This window comes from Eleutherodactylus coqui, chromosome 11 (assembly GCF_035609145.1).
Source record: "Eleutherodactylus coqui strain aEleCoq1 chromosome 11, aEleCoq1.hap1, whole genome shotgun sequence".
NCBI classification, from domain to species: Eukaryota; Metazoa; Chordata; class Amphibia; order Anura; family Eleutherodactylidae; genus Eleutherodactylus; species Eleutherodactylus coqui.
The window spans coordinates 4,603,482-4,622,604 of NC_089847.1; the positions used below are offsets into that span (position 1 = coordinate 4,603,482).

Consider the following 19,123-nt stretch of genomic DNA (forward strand, 5'->3'; position numbering starts at 1 on the left):
CTCCCCTCCATTCCTCCCCGCTGCTCCCCACCTCGCGGCGGCACCCGAATCTTTAAGGACGAGCAGGGAGATACTCGGCTAAGGCACATTACTCGAGCGAGTAGTGCCTTAGCGAGTATACTCGCTCATCCTTAGTACTGACCCTTCCCCCTCTCGATCGTACAGGTGCTGACCGCTCCCTCTCACCATCATACAGGTGCTGACCCCTCCCCCTCACGATCGTACAGGTGCTGCTATAATGCCTGTATGGCTTTGGGTTCCGTTCTTGGGCTTTTCGTGCTTCAGTTGGCTGTAATGATGCGGCAGTGACGTCACCCATCGCCCGCAGGGCCCCTCCCCCCGGATGTACAGGGGAAGCTCCGCCCATGCCAATGGAGAATTTGCAGTTGGTTCCAGTCAGATCCGCAGAGGATCACCGTATTGGATCTTCACCAGCGATTCATGATCTTCTGTATAATGGGGGGGGGGGGGGGGCGTCTGCGATGCATCATTTCCATCATGTTCGGTGGGGATTTACCGCCAGACCGTGCTCCAGGTCCAGCAGCACCACAGCCTCTACCTTCAGCGCCCGGCTGGTATGGGGTCTTTCTCTTGTGGTTGATGTCCTCACAGGGGGCGGCGTAGTTACTAAGATGAGCTGAACTGCCGGCCCCTGCGATGACGTCACGGATACTATGTGCCCCGGGGCCAGGAGTGGGGGCGTTGGCACCGCTGGGTCTGGACTGCAGCGAGTATTCTCTACCCCGCTGCTCCGTAATAATCATTATTAATGCCGTATCCGGTTCTGCTATTTTACTGAAGCCACGCCCCCTTGTTCAGCCATCCTGATACCCGCTGCAGTTAGTGTCATGTGACCGTAGCTGGAGTGCGGGGCACAGCGATGGCCAAACGAGGGGGCGTGGCTTCAGTAATTACACAGAACGGAATGCGTCATCAATAATGATTATTATTATACCCACAAATAAAACGCTCTTCTTGATGTTACGTATAAAGGGGCCTCCAGATTCTGGACCAGGAGAGACAACCGCTGGGCGCCGTTCACACGGGACGGAATTATTCTGCGCAGATATCTCTGCATCGCAGTGTTATCTCTACAGGGCTGGAATTCCGTCAGCCTCCTCGCCTCTCCTCCCCACGGCCCCAACCCGTCAGCCTCCTCCTCGCCTCTCCTCCCCACGGCCCCAACCCGTCAGCCTCCTCCTCGCCTCTCCTCCCCACAGCCCCAACCCGTCAGCCTCCTCGCCTCTACTCCCCATGGCCTTGCCTTGTCGGCCTCCTCGCCTCTCCTCCCCATGGCCTCACCTTGTCGGCCTCCTCCCCACGGCCTCGTCCTGTCAGCCTGCTCGCCACTCCTCCCTGTGACCTTGCCCCATCAGCCTCCACACCTCTTCCCCCCTGCAGCCTGACCCCGCCTCGCCTTTCCTCCCCACGGCCTCGCCCTGTCTGCCTCATAGCATCTCTTCCCATCGGCCTCCTCGTCTCTTCTCCCCATGGCCTCGCATCATTGGCCACCTCTACTCCCCACGGCCTCGCCTCGTCGGCCTCCTCGCCTCTCCTCCCCACGGCCTTGCCCCCCTCGCCTCTCCTCCCTGTGGCCTCCTCCCCATGGCCTCGCCTTGTCAGCCTCATCTCCTCTCCTCCCGTTGGCCTCCTTGCCTCTTTTTCTCCCCGCAGCCTCTCCCTATTGGACTCCTCGACTCTCCTCCTCATGACCTCCTCTCCTCCCCGCGGCCTCAGCTCATGCCTTCTCTCCTCCCCGCGGCCTCGCCCCGTCGGCCTCCTCTCCTCCCTGCAGGCTCGCCCTGGCGGCCGCCTCTTCTCCCTGTGGCCTCGCCCCAGCAGCCGCCTTTCCTTCCTCTTGCTGGATTTGTACAGGCAGGGCACGGGAAATTAATTTGGCTCCACTCTCTTATGATAGCAGTCTAAAAAGTCTCTGTTGCCCCAAACAACCAATCACAGCGCAGCTTTCATTTTTTTTCTACTGCTGAGGTAACATGCAAGCTGCACTGTGATTGGTTGCTCTGGGCGATAGCGACCGTGGTTCAGCTTCGGTGCGGCGCCGGCCCGCTCTATCGTATGATTTGCTCTTATAATCGATGTACCTCTTACAATATTGAACAGACTGGCGGAGGTTTACGTACGAGCGCCGCGGCCACGAGGGAATGGACGTTGGTGCAAATTTATTAGGAATTCCGGTGTCCAAAAGTTGCAATCTTAGTAAATGCGCCAAAACTGCCCCTTTCTGTTCGTGTACGCCAAGTGTCTTGGGCTGCAGGAGGCGTCACTTACTATAATCTACACCAGGAATTGGCAGATTATAACAAACAGACGAGGGGGATCCCCAAAGACTACAGGAATTGGGCCATATTTATCAAAGTTGTCTAGAAGAAAAACCATCCTTGTCGCCGCGAGCAACCAATCACAGCGCAGCTTTCATTTAACCTCAGCAGTATATGAAAGTAGAGCTGCTCTGTGATTGGTTGCCCGGGGCGACAGGACAAAATCTGTTTTAGATGGCTTTTCCATGGCCAACCCTGTACTAAAGCGTTCCTGGATGCAGCTGAGGCTCACGGAGTGCGGTGGAAGCCATATTACTGCCGCAGCCACGAGGAGCAGCATCCAACCACCGAACAGCCCTGTGTGAGTGGGTGCGATGCTCTGCTCAGCCTGCAGAGGGCAGCATCATCCCACCATGCCGTAATCCTGAGTGCGATGCTCTGCTCTGCTCAGCCTGCAGAGGGCAGCATCACCCCACCATACCGTTATCCTGAGTGCGATGCTCTGCTCAGCCTGCAGAGGGCAGCATCATCCCACCATGCCGTAATCCTGAGTGCGATGCTCTGCTCAGCCTGCAGAGGGCAGCATCATCCCACCATGCCGTAATCCTGAGTGCGATGCTCTGCTCAGCCTGCAGAGGGCAGCATCACCCCACCATGCGGTAGTTCTCTGTGTAAACTGATGTGATGCAATGCTCTGCTTCGCCTGCAGGGGGCGTCATCGTACCGCCGTCTTGACTCTCTTATTTAAAAAATAAATGATTCGTCTTTAATCGGAAATGAGCCAGAAAATACAAAAAACGGATAATGGCGGTGACGATGACGTTTCCTTCGGAGCGCTGGCGTCTTGTTTTACTCTTTCCGTTTTTCATGCCTGGTAAATGTTTTCTCCCATCAATCACAGCAGTGTCAACTTTACATAAATACATAATAAAGGGGACGGCGCGGTGCACATCGTGGGGGCGGGGCAGTGTCGGCGAGGGCGGGGCAACAGGAGAAACACGGTCGTCTTCAGATTTCTTCCTCCAGTACTTTCACGGTCTTCTTCCGGCAGCAGCACTGCTCGCAGAATTTAATCAGCTCCGACGCCACGAAGACGGAAGACGCCAAACCGGTGAGGAAGAGCAGATCTGCGGGAGAGAGGGCGGAGTTAGGGCGGGAGAGATGGGGATGAGCAACTCCCCCGCTCACAGAAAGCGGGGTGGAATGAACGTGGCCGCCATTATTGCTCATGGCAGTTTCTAGAGTGATGACGACCCATGGCTCCTGTATCACGATAGCGGTGGATAGAGACCCTCACGCCCATCCTCCTTTGCTCCCACCCCATTACTCCCCTCATCCTGTGTTCCCCACCCCCCTCATCCTGATCCCGCCCCCATCCCTCTGATCATCCTGGGATTTCCCCCCCATCCTCCTGTGAACCCACCCTCATTACTCTCATCCTCCTTGATCCCACTCCCATCATCCTGTGATCCCGCCCCATCCCTCTGCTCATCCTGTGATCCCGCCCCCATCCCTCTGCTCATCCTGTGATCCCGCCCCCATCCCTCTGCTCATCCTGTGATCCCGCCCCCATCCCTCCAATCAACCTGGGATCCCGCCCCCATCCTCCTGTGAACCCGCTACATCACTCCGATTATCCCACGTACTCATCCCATCATTATCCTGTAATTCCGCTTCATCCCTCCAATCATTCTGTGATCCCGCCCCCATCGCTTTGATCATCCTGTGATCCCGCCCCCATCCTCCTTTGATTTCCCCCCCCATTCTCATGTTCCCTGCCCCCATCCTCATGTGATGCCGCCACTCATCCCTCCTGTCCTCCCGTGATGTCCCCGCTACTCATGTTCCCTGCCCCCATCCCTCCGGTGATGCCGCCCCCATCGCCCCCGTCCTCCCGTGATGTCCACGCTCCTCATGTTTCCGCTCCCACCCTCCCGTGACGCCGCCCCCATCGCCCCCGTCCTCCCGTGATGTCCCCGCTCCTCATGTTCCCTGCCCCCATCGCCCCCGTCCTCCCGTGATGTCCACGCTCCTCATGTTTCCGCTCCCACCTTCCCGTGATGCCGCCCCCGTCCTCCCGTGATGCCGCCCCGCTCCTCATGTTTCCGCTCCCACCCTCCCGTGATGCCGCCCCCATCGCCCCCGTGATGCCGCCCCGCTCCTCATGTTTCCGCTCCCACCCTCCCGTGACGCCGCCCCCATCGCCCCCGTCCTCCCGTGATGTCCACGCTCCTCATGTTTCCGCTCCCGCCCTCCCGTGATGCCGCCCCGCTCCTCATGTTTCCGCTCCCACCCTCCCGTGATGCCGCCCCCATCGCCCCCGTGATGCCGCCCCGCTCCTCATGTTTCCGCTCCCACCCTCCCGTGATGCCGCCCCCATCGCCCCCGTCCTCCCGTGATGCCGCCCCGCTCCTCATGTTTCCGCTCCCACCCTCACGTGATGCCGCCCCCATCGCCCCCATCCTCCCGTGATGCCGCCCCGCTCCTCATGTTTCCGCTCCCACCCTCCCGTGATGCCGCCCCGATCGACCCCGTCATGCCGCCCCGCTCCTCATGTTTCCGCTCCCACCCTCCCGTGATGCCGCCCCCATCGCCCCCGTCCTCCCGTGATGCCGCCCCGCTCCTCATGTTTCCGCTCCCACCCTCCCGTGATGCCGCCCCCATCGCCCCCGTCCTCCTGTGATGCCGCCCCGCTCCTCATGTTTCCGCTCCCACCCTCCCGTGATGCCGCCCCCGTCCTCCCATGATGCCGCCCCGCTCCTCATGTTTCCGCTCCCACCCTCCCGTGATGCCGCCCCCATCGCCCCGTCCTCCCGTGATGCCGCCCCGCTCCTCATGTTTCCGCTCCCACCCTCCCGTGATGCCGCCCCCATCGCCCCGTCCTCCCGTGATGCCGCCCCGCTCCTCATGTTTCCGCTCCCATCCTCCCCGGACTCACCCAGCGCATGCAGGTTCTGAGTCTGGAACACTTTCTGCAGGGGGGGGATGTAGATGACGGCCATCTGACCCAGGATGGAGCCGATCACCGAGTACCAGAACATCCGGTTCTTGAAGATGCCGATCTCAAAGATTGTCTTATTCTGTAAAACACGGAAATACCGTAAAGAGGCGGAGCTAGGAGGCGCCATCGCAGGACAGCGAACCGTTCTCTATATATACACTGACCAGCGAGCGGCAGGCCAAGGCGTTGAACATGTCGAAGAAGACGAAGCAGGTGAAGGTCATCGTTGTGGTTCTTGGAGTCACTTTCCCATCCGGAATCTGAAGGTGGAGAATAAAAACGCATCAATCACAACGTGATCATGTGACAGCGATACGGGCGGCACGGATGTAGATGGCGGTAACGAGGGGGCAGGGAGCTGAGCGGCAGCTGTCTGACATCACTACGTGCTCAGCCGATGCAGCTCCTCGAGGGCGGTCCCAGAAGTGAGACCGCCCCCTCGTCATCACAGGGGCTCACTGCGTTTATACTCAGGTGCACGGAGCCCCCTAGTGGTGGCTGCAGGACCAGCAGGTCATCATATCACTGTGGCCATGCAGGGGATTTGGAGCTGCCCATACAGATATAGAATTATTCAGCGCCGACCACAATTCCCGGAGGGTCGCAGCGATGAATCCATTAATGCCGTTATCAGATCTGGTCGTTCATGAACTGGACCCTCCGACCATCTAGAACAACCCAGCGCCAAATCGTAAAAATGACTGCTGCGCCTCACATTAAGCTCCGCCCCCTCGCCGCATCCTTCTACATCCAGCGAATTGTCTGACCTCTTTCCAGAAGACGAAGAGCGTCCCGCTGATGATGATGGCGGCCGACAGCAGGATCTTCAGGAGTAAGGCTTTGCTGAGGATCGATTCCTTGGCGTTCCGCGGGGGCTGCTTGATGGCGTCTTTATCCACAGGCTCCACCCCCAAACTGGACAGAAGGTAAAGAGCGGTTACGGGGGTCGTCTGGGAGTTTAGATTCTTTTCTCTATTGATGACTGTCCAGAGGATAAGTCATTAGATGATCAGCGGGGGTCCGGCGCTCAGATCCCCGCGATCAGCTGATTACCGGTTGCGCAGCGCCCGGCTTGGTATTGCAGGCGCAGCTCTCATAGAATTCAATGCAGAACCAACCTGGACCGCTGAGATGGTCGGCCGATCTGCTTCCTGCGTTACCATAGCAACAGCAGCATTGGTAGTCAGCTGATCGGCGCAGATTGGAGGGGCGGCAGGGGTTGATGGCGTTCGGCTGCAGATCTGCGGTGGGGGTCAGTACTACAGAGATGCACAGCGCGGCGTGTAGACGGAACACGACTGCGACAACCTCCACAAGTGTCAGGTGACCACCGCCTCCGCCAGCCGCCTGCACTCCGATAGTAAATAGGGGTCTGCCGTTACCTCTGAGCCGGGGGGCCGTCCATGATGATGTTGATCCACAGTATCTGCATGGCGTTGAGAGGGTTCGGCAGATTCATGATGGTGGACAGCGTGATGAGGCTCAGCGCAGAAATACTCCTGCAGGAGAACGGGGGAGGGGTGAGAGCGGGTGCAGGACGGGCGACACGCGGGCGTATTAGCGGTGTTTTTGCTGCGCAGTTACCTTTGATGCATTTTTTGCACGTGTATTAGCTGCGTATTTTACACGCGCAAAATAAATGCAAGCTGCCCCAAAGGATGATGGAGCGTCCCGAGGAGGGCTCCGAACACACCTGTAATACCCTCTACGCCCCCTACAGGTACGCACCACCTGGATGACCCATCATCTCCCTGGGCAGCTTCTGACTGCCATGCTGTCCTCCACAGCTGCACTTACTGCTCGTGTCGCTCCTGCGCAGAGTCGGCTCTGCTGCGCTGCATGGTGGGAGATGTGGCGTTCTGCAGCACATCGCAGGAGCTCTATGCCTGTGAGCGGGCAGTTCGGCAGAAGTGTGACTGCAGCTCTGGATGTGACTGGAGTATAATCCAGGCCGCAGCTCTGGATGTGACTGGAGTATAATCCAGGCCGCAGCTCTGGCTCAGTCATATATTGCTATTAGAGCGCGCCCCAATATGGAGGCAGACGGCGCATATCTCATGGGCTCTGGGATCCAGCGGCGCCCCGCGTGAGGCTGTCGCCACTTACGTGCTGAGCTGGAATCGCACGAAGTTCTTGATGTTGTAGAATATTCCTTTCCCCTCCTCGATGGCGTTCCTGCAAAACACGGAAGCGTCACCGCAAACTCATCAACAGAACAGCAAGCAGAGATCCTGAAGATGGCGGACAGAACTGCTCATTATAAAGCCATTACGCTCCATGTGTACTAATCCGGTAATAGGAACTACTGGCAGGCATGCTGCTGGGAGCTGTAGTTCCCCTGGACACTTCCAGGAGATGGCTGCTTGCATTAGCGGACCTCCAGCTTGTGGTCCGCGGTGTCAGAGCGCTCCGGAACGTGACTGCGCCGCCCGCTGGGACCATCTGCGCCATTTCCAGGAAGTTACAGGGAGAAAATCTGAGAGCAGACAGACAAGAGCTCAGCAGTGAGTGACCCCAGTCTCGTCAGAGGCTTAGGCTGCTCCTCTGTCCGTCCCCCATGCTTTACACTGCAGCTCTGCTCCTTCAGTTTATAGTCAGTGTATGGAGAGATGATGACATTAAAGTAAAGACTGAAGATTATAAACTACAAGGAACTGTAATAACAGTGAGGGGTATTGTCAGGAAACTGCGGCAATAGACTAAGGGGAGGAGCCTCTATAAGAGGGAGGGGCCTGACGAGCTGTAGATAGAAGAGGAGCCGCAGCAGCTGGCGGATGACCTGTTTGCCAGGATCCTCTCATCGTCTCTGCAAATATAACTTTTTAGTGGCGACACTAATGACAGCGCAGAATGTGAGGAAACCGGCGCTGTTATATGTGGGAGGAGTTCTATAACCGGTGCTGTTATATGTGGGAGGAGTTCTATAACCGGCGCTGATATATGTGGGAGGAGTTCTATAACCGGCGCTGCGCTCGATTACCCAGCTGTACACATCAGCTGCTCCTTAATGCTGCCTAATGGTCGGGAAATGTTACATGTGTCAGCCGCTCACTGCGCAAACACTTCAAGAGGAAGGATGGAGAATACCCCCATCATCCCACCATCACTGAACCCGACCTACATGAGGACTACCCCCATCATCCCACCATCACTGAACACATCCTACACAATGACTACCCCCATCATCCCACCGCCGCTGAACCCGACCTACATGAGGACTACCCCCATCATCCCACCATCACTGAACACGTCCTACATGACTACCCCCATCATCCCACCGCTGCTGAACCCGACCTACATGAGGACTACCCCCATCATCCCACCATCACTGAACACGTCCTACACAATGACTACCCCCATCATCCCACCGCTGCTGAACCCGACCTACATGAGGACTACCCCCATCATCCCACCATCACTGAACACGTCCTACATGATGGCTACCCCCATCATCCCACCGCTGCTGAACCCGACCTACATGATGACCACCCCCATCATCCCACCATCACTGAACACGTCCTACATGACTACCCCCATCATCCCACCGCTGCTGAACCCATCCTACATGAGGACTACCCCCATCATCCCACCATCACTGAACACGTCCTACATGAGGACTACCCTCATCATCCCACCATCACTGAACACGTCCTACATGAGGACTACCCTCATCATCCCACCATCACTGGACCCGTTCTACATGACTACCCCTATCATCCCACCGCTGCTGAACCCATCCTACATGAGGACTACCCCCATCATCCCACCATCACTGAACACGTCCTACACAATGACTACCCCCATCATCCCACCGCCGCTGAACACGTCCTACATGGTAACTACCCCCATCATCCCACCATCACTGAACACGTCCTACACGATGACTACCCCCATCATCCCACCGCCGCTGAACACGTCCTACATGATGACTACCCCCATCATCCCACCATCACTGAACACGTCCTACACAATGACTACCCCCATCATCCCACCGCCGCTGAACCCGTCCTACATGATGACTACCCCCATCATCCCACCATCACTGAACACGTCCTACACGATGACTACCCCCATCATCCCACCGCCGCTGAACACGTCCTACATGATGACTACCCCCATCATCCCACCGCCGCTGAACCCGTCCTACATGATGACTACCCCATCATCCCATCTCTGAACCCGTCCTACACGATGACTACCCCCATCATCCCACCATCACTGAACACGTCCTACATGATGACTACCCCCATCATCCCACATCACTGAACACGTCCTACATGATGACTACCCCCATCATCCCATCTCTGAACACGTCCTACATGATGACTACCCCCATCATCCCATCTCTGAACACGTCCTACACGATGACTACCCCCATCATCCCACCATCACTGAACACGTCCTACACGATGACTACCCCCATCATCCCACCGCCGCTGAACGCGTCCTACGTGACAACTACCTCCATCGGCCCACCGGTATTCCACGAGGCAGACCCCCAGGCTCCTGAAGAGAGGCCAGCAGATACCACATAAGGCTCTGGCTTTCTAGCAGCCTTTGTGTGTTCAGGATCTCTGCTTGCTGTCAGTGACTATTCTCGTATCCTGCGGTGGCTGTGGTATACTTGTTTCCCTTCCGTTCTGGCGTCTGACTATCGCCGGGACCGCGGTTGGATCTCCGGGAGATTTATTTACTTACATGATAGTAGAGAAATCGTCGTCCACCAGGATCATGTCCGCCGCCTCCTTACTGACATCTGTGCCCGTTTTCCCCATCGCCACGCCGATGTCAGCTGACTTGAGAGCGACTGCATCGTTTACACCATCTCCCGTCATGCCGACGATGGCGCCGGTGCGCTGCAGAACCTGGAGATGTGCGCCAGTTATTACACGGCGGGCCATAGAAGGGGACAGAAGTCGCCGCCCCCCCCAGGCTCACGTTATACCGCGGGGGGCTAACGGATGAGGCGCTTACCTTGATGGTCTTCAGCTTGTGCTTGGGGCTGGTCCTGTAGAACACGGACACCTGGGGAGTCAGAGAGAGTCAGATGGGGAGTCGCACGACTAATGGCACATCCAGACTACAGGGCAACGGAGCAGACCTTGGTGACCACCGACGGCAGCGCCGACTCATCCAGGGCGTCCAGCTCCTCTCCAGAGATGGCCTTCAGGTGTCCGTTAGACAGACCGATGCTCCTGCCTGCAGAACACGGAGCAAGAGTGAGGGGGCGCTCCTCGGGGCCGGGCACTCTAGAGAGCTCTGTCTATAGCCACATGTAACACTAAGGGCTGCGTACATCCATCACCTTCTGTACCGCTCACCAATCCTAAATGACTTCATTTCTTATACAGCAGTCACATCCAGAGCTGCAGCCATAGTTATATCATGTATTAACACTCCAGTCACATCCAGAGCTGCAGTCATAGTTATAGCATGTATTAACACTCCAGTCACATCCAGAGCTGCAGTCATAGTTATATCATGTAGTAACACACCAGTCACATCCAGAGCTGCAGTCATAGTTATATCATGTAGTAACACTCCAGTCACATCCAGAGCTGCAGTCATAGTTATATAATGTAGTAACACTCCAGTCACATCCAGAGCTGCAGTCATTTTGCTACAGGTGCTCATGCGGTACAACTAGAGGAGGATCGCTGTTGTCTTGCAGTCCTATGCGGTCTCACCGATGGCCTGGGCGGTCTCCAGTGCGTCTCCGGTGATCATCTTCACAGCCACCCCGGAGTCCAGCAGGATCTGCACCGCCTCGCTCACCCCACTACGTGGCGGGTCGATTATTCCGATCAGTCCGAGGAAGGTGAGTTTTCCCAGCTCTGCGCCGGACGCCAAAGCCAAGACTGGAGAGACGGAGGAAGAAACACCATTATACATCAGTGGGAGCGCAGGAGCGTCCGCCGGCACGTCACTACGACCCCCATTATCCACCGCCGACACACCCTACAACTCCCATCATCCACCGTCGGCATGTCCCTGCAACTCCCATCATCCACCGCCTGCAAGTCACTACAACTCCCATCATCTACCGCCTGCAAGTCACTACAACTCCCATCATCCACCGCCGGCACGTCCCTACAACTCCCATCATCCACCGCCGGCAAGTCACTACAACTCCCATCATCCACCGCCGGCACATCCCTACAACTCCCATCATCCACCGCCGGCAAGTCACTACAACTCCCATCATCCACTGCCGGCAAGTCACTGCAACTCCCATCATCCACTGCCGGCAAGTCACTACAACTCCCATCATCCACTGCCGGCAAGTCACTACAACTCCCATCATCCACCGCCTGCAAGTCACTACAACTCCCATCATCCACCGCCTGCACGTCACTACAACTCCCATCATCCACCGCCGGAACTCCCCAACAACTCCCATCATCCACTGCCGGCAAGTCACTGCAACTCCCATCATCCACCGCCGGCAAGTCACTACAACTCCCATCATCCACTGCCGGCAAGTCACTGCAACTCCCATCATCCACCGCCTGCAAGTCGCTACAACTCCCATCATCCACCGCCTGCACGTCACTACAACTCCCATCATCTACCGCCTGCAAGTCACTACAACTCCCATCATCCACTGCCGGCAAGTCACTGCAACTCCCATCATCCACTGCCGGCAAGTCACTACAACTCCCATCATCCACTGCCGGCAAGTCACTGCAACTCCCATCATCCACCGCCTGCAAGTCACTACAACTCCCATCATCCACTGCCGCCAAGTCACTGCAACTCCCATCATCCACCGCCGGCAAGTCACTACAACTCCCATCATCCACTGCCGGCAAGTAACTACAACTCCCATCATCTACCGCCTGCAAGTCACTACAACTCCCATCATCCACTGCCGGCAAGTCACTGCAACTCCCATCATCCACTGCCGGCAAGTCACTACAACTCCCATCATCCACTGCCGGCAAGTCACTGCAACTCCCATCATCCACCGCCGGCAAGTCACTACAACTCCCATCATCCACTGCCGGCAAGTCACTGCAACTCCCATCATCCACCGCCTGCAAGTCACTACAACTCCCATCATCCACTGCCGGCAAGTCACTGCAACTCCCATCATCCACCGCCGGCAAGTCACTACAACTCCCATCATCCACTGCCGGCAAGTCACTGCAACTCCCATCATCCACTGCCGGCAAGTCACTACAACTCCCATCATCCACTGCCGGCAAGTCACTGCAACTCCCATCATCCACCGCCTGCAAGTCACTACAACTCCCATCATCCACCGCCTGCACGTCACTACAACTCCCATCATCCACCGCCGAAACTCCCCAACAACTCCCATCATCCACTGCCGGCAAGTCACTGCAACTCCCATCATCCACCGCCGGCAAGTCACTACAACTCCCATCATCCACTGCCGGCAAGTCACTGCAACTCCCATCATCCACCGCCTGCAAATCGCTACAACTCCCATCATCCACCGCCTGCACGTCACTACAACTCCCATCATCTACCGCCTGCAAGTCACTACAACTCCCATCATCCACTGCCGGCAAGTCACTGCAACTCCCATCATCCACTGCCGGCAAGTCACTACAACTCCCATCATCCACTGCCGGCAAGTCACTGCAACTCCCATCATCCACCGCCTGCAAGTCACTACAACTCCCATCATCCACTGCCGGCAAGTCACTGCAACTCCCATCATCCACCGCCGGCAAGTCACTACAACTCCCATCATCCACTGCCGGCAAGTAACTACAACTCCCATCATCTACCGCCTGCAAGTCACTACAACTCCCATCATCCACTGCCGGCAAGTCACTACAACTCCCATCATCCACTGCCGGCAAGTCACTGCAACTCCCATCATCCACCGCCTGCAAGTCACTACAACTCCCATCATCCACTGCCGGCAAGTCACTGCAACTCCCATCATCCACCGCCGGCAAGTCACTACAACTCCCATCATCCACTGCCGGCAAGTCACTGCAACTCCCATCATCCACTGCCGGCAAGTCACTACAACTCCCATCATCCACTGCCGGCAAGTCACTACAACTCCCATCATCCACCGCCATCTGCAGGAGTCTGCTGATGTGATCAGTTAACAGAGGAAGTAAACGAAGATTTATCATTGTATCAGGAAGCATTCTACAACTTTCTAAGATCTCTGCTTGCTGTCAGTAAATGGAAAGATAGTTGACAACCTGGTCTTCATCTAATACTTCTCCCAGCTGACGGTTTGTTACCTCATTGTCTAGACTGATACATTGTAACAGAGCAGCAGCACAGAAAGGGTTGGGACATCGACACAGAAATATCCATAGTATCGACTTATAAATGCTGTATAAAATAAAGCAACAATCCACAAAAAGAATTATAGTTTTCTTCTAAAACTTTAACCTGTTGGATTTTTTATTAACTTCTAATTACAGATGAAACCTATAATATGAGGTCTGCAGAGAAGAGTTGTATCATCGGCCCCAATAATCGTTATCTAGTATTAATCTGCTGGCCGGAGGGCAGAGAGATGATTGGAGGTAAACACTCTGATACAAGGTCCTGCCAGCGACAAGGAGGCCAGAAGCCGCTGCAGCTGACGGATGGGAGCGTGATCTCTGTGTGTGTGGGGGGCGGCCTGCCCTGCATTTTCTCAAGTTGCTGCTGAGGGACCAACGGTCTCCATGGCAACCTGTAAACAATGCGGGCCTGGTACAGCGAACGCAGCGCCCCGAACACAATTGTAATTGCGTTAGATGGGTCTCCTATCTGTCCTATGGGCACTGCGTTCGTGTTAGACGCTGAACACACGACATGTCGCGTCTCCTTTTCTGGATGTGACCTTCATGCGTTCGGCGCAGCCCTCCATCTTTAGTTAGAAAGCATTGCCCACAGCCATGGCGTTAGACGCCAGCGTTCAGAGCCTGCGTCTAAGGCGATGAACAAACGCATGTGGGGGAGGGGCCGAAGACCCCACTATTCTGAGAGTCGTTCTGCCTGCAGCAAACCTGATTGGTCACAAAGAGTCACCTGACACTTTCCAAAAGTTTCTAGAACTTGTTTATAAGTTCATTAGTGCCGCGAGCAAAACTGCATCCTGTACAACACAAAGGAAAGAAGATCCGGTCACCGGACCACAAGACACGCTGCTGCTTTACAGAAATCCATATTATATCGCCTTAAACTACCGATATATCAGACATAACAATATCGATGAAAAGTATCGCCAAAGCATTTCGGTTTTCGATGTCCCAACCTTAAGCATAGCTCTCCCTCCTGTCCCGGTAATCTGTTACAATGTATCAGTCTGCAGTCACAGAGGATTGTCTAGACTGATACATTGTAACAAACCCTCAGCATTCATCAAAGCCTCAAACAATGATGAGCGCAGCGCTCGCACCTCGCAGGCCCTGGCTCCCCATGTTCTTCTCCTCCTGCACATACAGGGACTTCTGCTGGGGGGTCAGCGCCATGGACATCCCCCCGCTGTTGTAGCTGGTGCAGTACTGGATCACCTCCTCGTACGCCCCCTTCAGGAAGTACATGTCCTCCTGGTTCTTTAAGAGGAGAACAACAATCAGTAGGAGAACGAGCCGTCGAACCGCTTCGCAGCGTCAGGGGCGGAGCTACCACGTTTTACCTCCAGCTTGTCCACGCATTTCACGGCCATCCACCGCTGCTCCGAGCTGAATGGAATTTCCTTCTTGCGGATGTAATTCTCACTGATGTTTCCGAGTCCCATCTGGAAGTGAGGAGAGGAAAGTAAATCGTCCATCGCGATAACAACCACCGCTGCAGTGGCGTAGCTATAGGGGTCGCAGGGCTCACAACTGTGACTTGGCCCCTAAGCTAGGGGGGCCCACAAGCCCCCCTCACCACATTATGGATGTCTGTTTTTTGTCTCCCAGCGTTACAATCGCCACTAATTTCCTGTCAACCAGTCAGTCACCCACCCGGCAGCACCGCCGCTCCTCCTCTGTGCCTGCAGCGCGGTCTGAGCTCTCCGATGCGGCTAGGTAGGTGACTGACCGGCGGTGGCAGCATCACTCAGCCATGTAACCTGGCAGCATCAAAGCCGACCGCTCCTCGGTGCCTCCAATGCTCAGACCGCGCCGCGGAGGAGGAGTCGGACGGCCGGATCGGTGACTGACATTATGGTAAGGGACCGTCTTCGGGGGTAATCTTGCTAGAGGGACACTTTAAGGACACTGTTACAAAAACGCAGCATATTGATGATTAGCGCTGCGGAATAAGATTATTATTATGGGGCTTTTATCAAAGGCATCAGAAAAGCGAAAAAATGTGCGTTAGAAATATGCGCCATTCTTATAGGATTCTCGGACATATGGGAGGGCCACCCATCTGGGGTTTCGTTCTCCTGATGAGCGAGGCCTCCATTAGGGCGCACTGAACCGCAGCGGATTTGGTACAGATCACCCAGCTCTCCACAACCCTGAACATCACACCAGGGAGCTTGCGAGGAGCAGAACTCCATGGCCCTCCCGGATAACAGAGGCTGCGGAGCAGGGGATTATGGGAGGGCAAACAACAGATCGCACTGACCTGTGCAGTGCTGATACCAGCAGGGGGCACTAGCGTCATCCTTCTGATACTCAGAACTGATTGCCCGGGGCCGCAGGCGTCAACGGGGAGCAAGAAAACAGGTTTTGCTTGAATGTTGCAATCAGGACACGGATCTTCCATTTATGCTTGTAAAGATCCCAGCTGATTAAACAGCAATCTGTGTAGAGACCCCGCCCACAACGCTGCGTCCAGCCCACGACATAAGGGGGCCGCACATCGCCGAAGACCCCATTATACAGAATTAGCCGCCATAAACAGTGGAGTCAGACTGTAGGTACTCAACCGCTACGCAGCGTAAAGCTCCCGCACCCCCTGCTTGATCAGTGTCTGCATCTGCTGTAGGAGAAACTTACTGCCCCCCAGCATTGTAGGGGTTCAGCTTAGCTCTTAGCAGGCGTCTGTCCACCAACTTGCCCATAGGTGGCCACTGACCTGTGGGGATCATCTTACCTTCATTGCCAGGACTAGTAGAGCGCCCTCTGTTGGTTGACCCATGAGCTTATCCCCCTGGATGATGGCGTTGTTGGCGACACAGCCGGCCTGACCAGACAAGACAAGGGGTTAATGAAGAAGTTAGCGCCCTGCAGTCAGGCTCCTCCCACTGTAAACACGCTAAATAATAAGCTGTAATACTCTGCGCTGCAGTTGCCATCTGGGTGATCCCCTTTATACATGCCTAGGGGCTCATTCACATGGGCGGATAGAAGCGCCGTATTAAGATCGGATGTACAGAATCCCCATTGATCTGCATTGGGGTATTCAGACCTGAAGTGGCAGCATGTCCGACGTTGGTCTGTATTATGGATCGGGATGGCCCTTTGAAGTCAATGTGGTTCCTGAATACGCATCATACATCTGTAATCACACATTAAATCAAGGAGACCGGAGCGGGCGCCTCAATACGCAGGGAATACAGGGTAAAAAAACGCGACCATGTCAGATACAGGGGATATGGAGGGCTTCGGTCTGTGAATACGCTGCGCATTAATGGCCAAACCACGTGTGTGAATGAGCCCCAATAATAGGAAGTGCTACTGAAATACTCTGTACTGCGGTTACAACTACAGCTGTGACGCCGTCCGCAGGCGCCGCTTCTCACCTCCACCAGTTTTCCTACAGAAATGTTGGAGAATTCTCGGATCTCGTCGTTTGATGGCAGCAGGTTGACCGATCCTTTCCCCTCGTAGCCAACGCCGGTGACCTGGGGAGATGGAGAGGAGATCTAGAGATCCGGACCAGGGCCCTAATCCTGGGGGCCCGCAGACCTGATACTCAAGAGAATGGCGGCTCTATGGAGGGAGGTATAAACGGACCAAGAGGGGGCCTCATTACCTCTGCGTGCAGCCCGTCTGAGGTGACTAATTTGGTGGCCGTCATCTCGTTGGCGGTCAGAGTGCCGGTCTTGTCAGAGCAGATGACGTTGCAGCAACCTGTCACCAGAGAGAATGCCAGGGGTCATGTGCAGCAGATATATGAATATACAGTGTGTGGCGACCGTCGGGCCCTTGTGGCCCTCATCACATCAATAACCCGGGCATCAGAGAGGTGCAAGCATACATGAGGCCGGTGCTGCCGCCATCATCGCAGTGCAGCCCACACCATCAGCGAGATCCCGCGGTTCTGACTCAGACGCCGCGGTGCTCACACTCACCCAGCGTCTCTACTATGGGCAGCTTCTTGACGATCACCCGCTTTTTGGCCATTCTCATTACCCCGAGGGCCAACGTCACCGTGACGACTATGGGGAGCCCCTCCGGAATAGCAGCAACGGCTAAACTGAAAGAAGAAGAGTCGAGAGTTCAGGATCCGAGGAGGAAGACCCCCATCATCCGGAATGTGAGGAGCGTACCTGACTCCGATGGTGAACATGCTGAGCGGAGGCTTCCCCTGCAGCCAGCCAATCAGCATGATGAGCCCTGCGGGAGAGACAGACATGGGTCAGCGAAGACTGCGGCGATACCCCCGCACCGAAACAAGCATGCCCCCCCTGAGGAACCAGAGGAGCTCATTTCTGGCAGCCCCCCGCTGTACCCCATGTACAATACAGATGTCTCCCCCCCGCTGTACCCCGAATACAGGCTGCCCCCAAATATAGACTTCTCCAGATACAACAGGCTGCGCTCCCCCCAGCTGTACCCCGAATACAGGGGCGCCCCCAAATATAGACTTCACCAGATACAACAGGCTGCGCTCCCCCCAGCTGTACCCCGAATACAGGGGCGCCCCCAAATATAGACTTCACCAGATACAACAGGCTGCGCTCCCCCCAGCTGTACCCCGAATACAGGGGCGCCCCCAAATATAGATTTCCCCAGATACAACAGGTTGCGCTCCCCCCAGCTGCACCCCAGATACAGGGGCGCCCAAAATATAGACTTCTCCAGATACAACAGGCTGCGCTCCCCCCAGTTGTACCCCGAATACAGGGGCGCCCCCAAATATAGGCTCCTCCAGATACAACAGGCTGCGCTCCCCCCAGCTGTACCCCAGATACAGGGGTGCCCCCAAATATAGGCTCCTCCAGATACAACAGGTTGCGCTCCCCCCAGCTGTACCCCAGATACAGGGGCGCCCCCAAATATAGACTTCTCCAGATACAAAAGGCTGCGCTCCTCCCCGCTGTACCCCGAATACAGGGGCACCCCCAAATATAGGCTTCTCGAGATACAACAGGCTGCGCTCCTCCCCGCTGTACCCCGAATACAGGGGCGCCCCCAAATATAGGCTTCTCGAGATACAACAGGCTGTGCTCCCCCCAGCTGTACCCCGAATACAGGGGCACCCCCAAATACAGGCTTCTCCAGATACAACAGGCTACACTTCCCCCAGCTACTTCCTTCCAGTAGCCCCGTATGTGATGAAAAAAATGCAGCAAAAATGATTTTGGCTAAAAAAAGATAAAAATAAATAATAATAATCGGGCCAAAAAAAAACCCTCCATATGGGAAAAACTGCCAAGCGCCTGGTCCTTAAGGGGTTAAATACAATACAGACCGCCCCTCCCCCGCTGCACCCCAAATACAAAATGACAAAACATTCAATAAACCTGATGGCGGTCCAGGTCCCCCCGAGCTTGTGCTGGGGCGGCGGCCGGTGACGGGGGGCTCGCTGAGTATTAGGGGGCTCACCTATTATGCCAAATGAGAAGAGGGAGAGCTGCTTCCCCAGCCGGTCCATGCTCTTCTGCAGAGGAGTCTTCGGAGTCTGAAACACAAGAGGAGCCAATGAGCAACAATGTCTCAGCCACCACCCTAGTGGTGACAGTGTGGTACTG

At 55.8% G+C, this 19,123-nt stretch overlaps 1 protein-coding gene across 1 annotated transcript in view; it reads right to left on the reverse strand.

The window, feature by feature from the left end:
- Positions 1-3,019: 3,019 nt before the first annotated feature.
- The window catches only part of ATP2C2 (ATPase secretory pathway Ca2+ transporting 2), a 43,192-nt gene continuing 27,088 nt past the window's right edge, over positions 3,020-19,123 (reverse strand). The window contains exons 10-27 of the mRNA XM_066583861.1: positions 18,978-19,053; positions 17,699-17,765; positions 17,501-17,625; positions 17,182-17,279; positions 16,949-17,050; positions 16,300-16,389; positions 14,906-15,007; positions 14,666-14,822; positions 10,968-11,138; positions 10,382-10,479; positions 10,255-10,305; positions 9,979-10,145; positions 7,387-7,455; positions 6,663-6,779; positions 6,048-6,195; positions 5,445-5,540; positions 5,218-5,359; positions 3,020-3,406 (exon numbers count right to left, since the gene is read on the reverse strand). Of these exons, the coding sequence (XP_066439958.1) occupies positions 3,288-3,406; positions 5,218-5,359; positions 5,445-5,540; positions 6,048-6,195; positions 6,663-6,779; positions 7,387-7,455; positions 9,979-10,145; positions 10,255-10,305; positions 10,382-10,479; positions 10,968-11,138; positions 14,666-14,822; positions 14,906-15,007; positions 16,300-16,389; positions 16,949-17,050; positions 17,182-17,279; positions 17,501-17,625; positions 17,699-17,765; positions 18,978-19,053 (1,995 nt within the window). The 3' untranslated portion in view covers positions 3,020-3,287. The remainder of the gene's footprint in view (positions 3,407-5,217; positions 5,360-5,444; positions 5,541-6,047; positions 6,196-6,662; positions 6,780-7,386; positions 7,456-9,978; positions 10,146-10,254; positions 10,306-10,381; positions 10,480-10,967; positions 11,139-14,665; positions 14,823-14,905; positions 15,008-16,299; positions 16,390-16,948; positions 17,051-17,181; positions 17,280-17,500; positions 17,626-17,698; positions 17,766-18,977; positions 19,054-19,123) is intronic.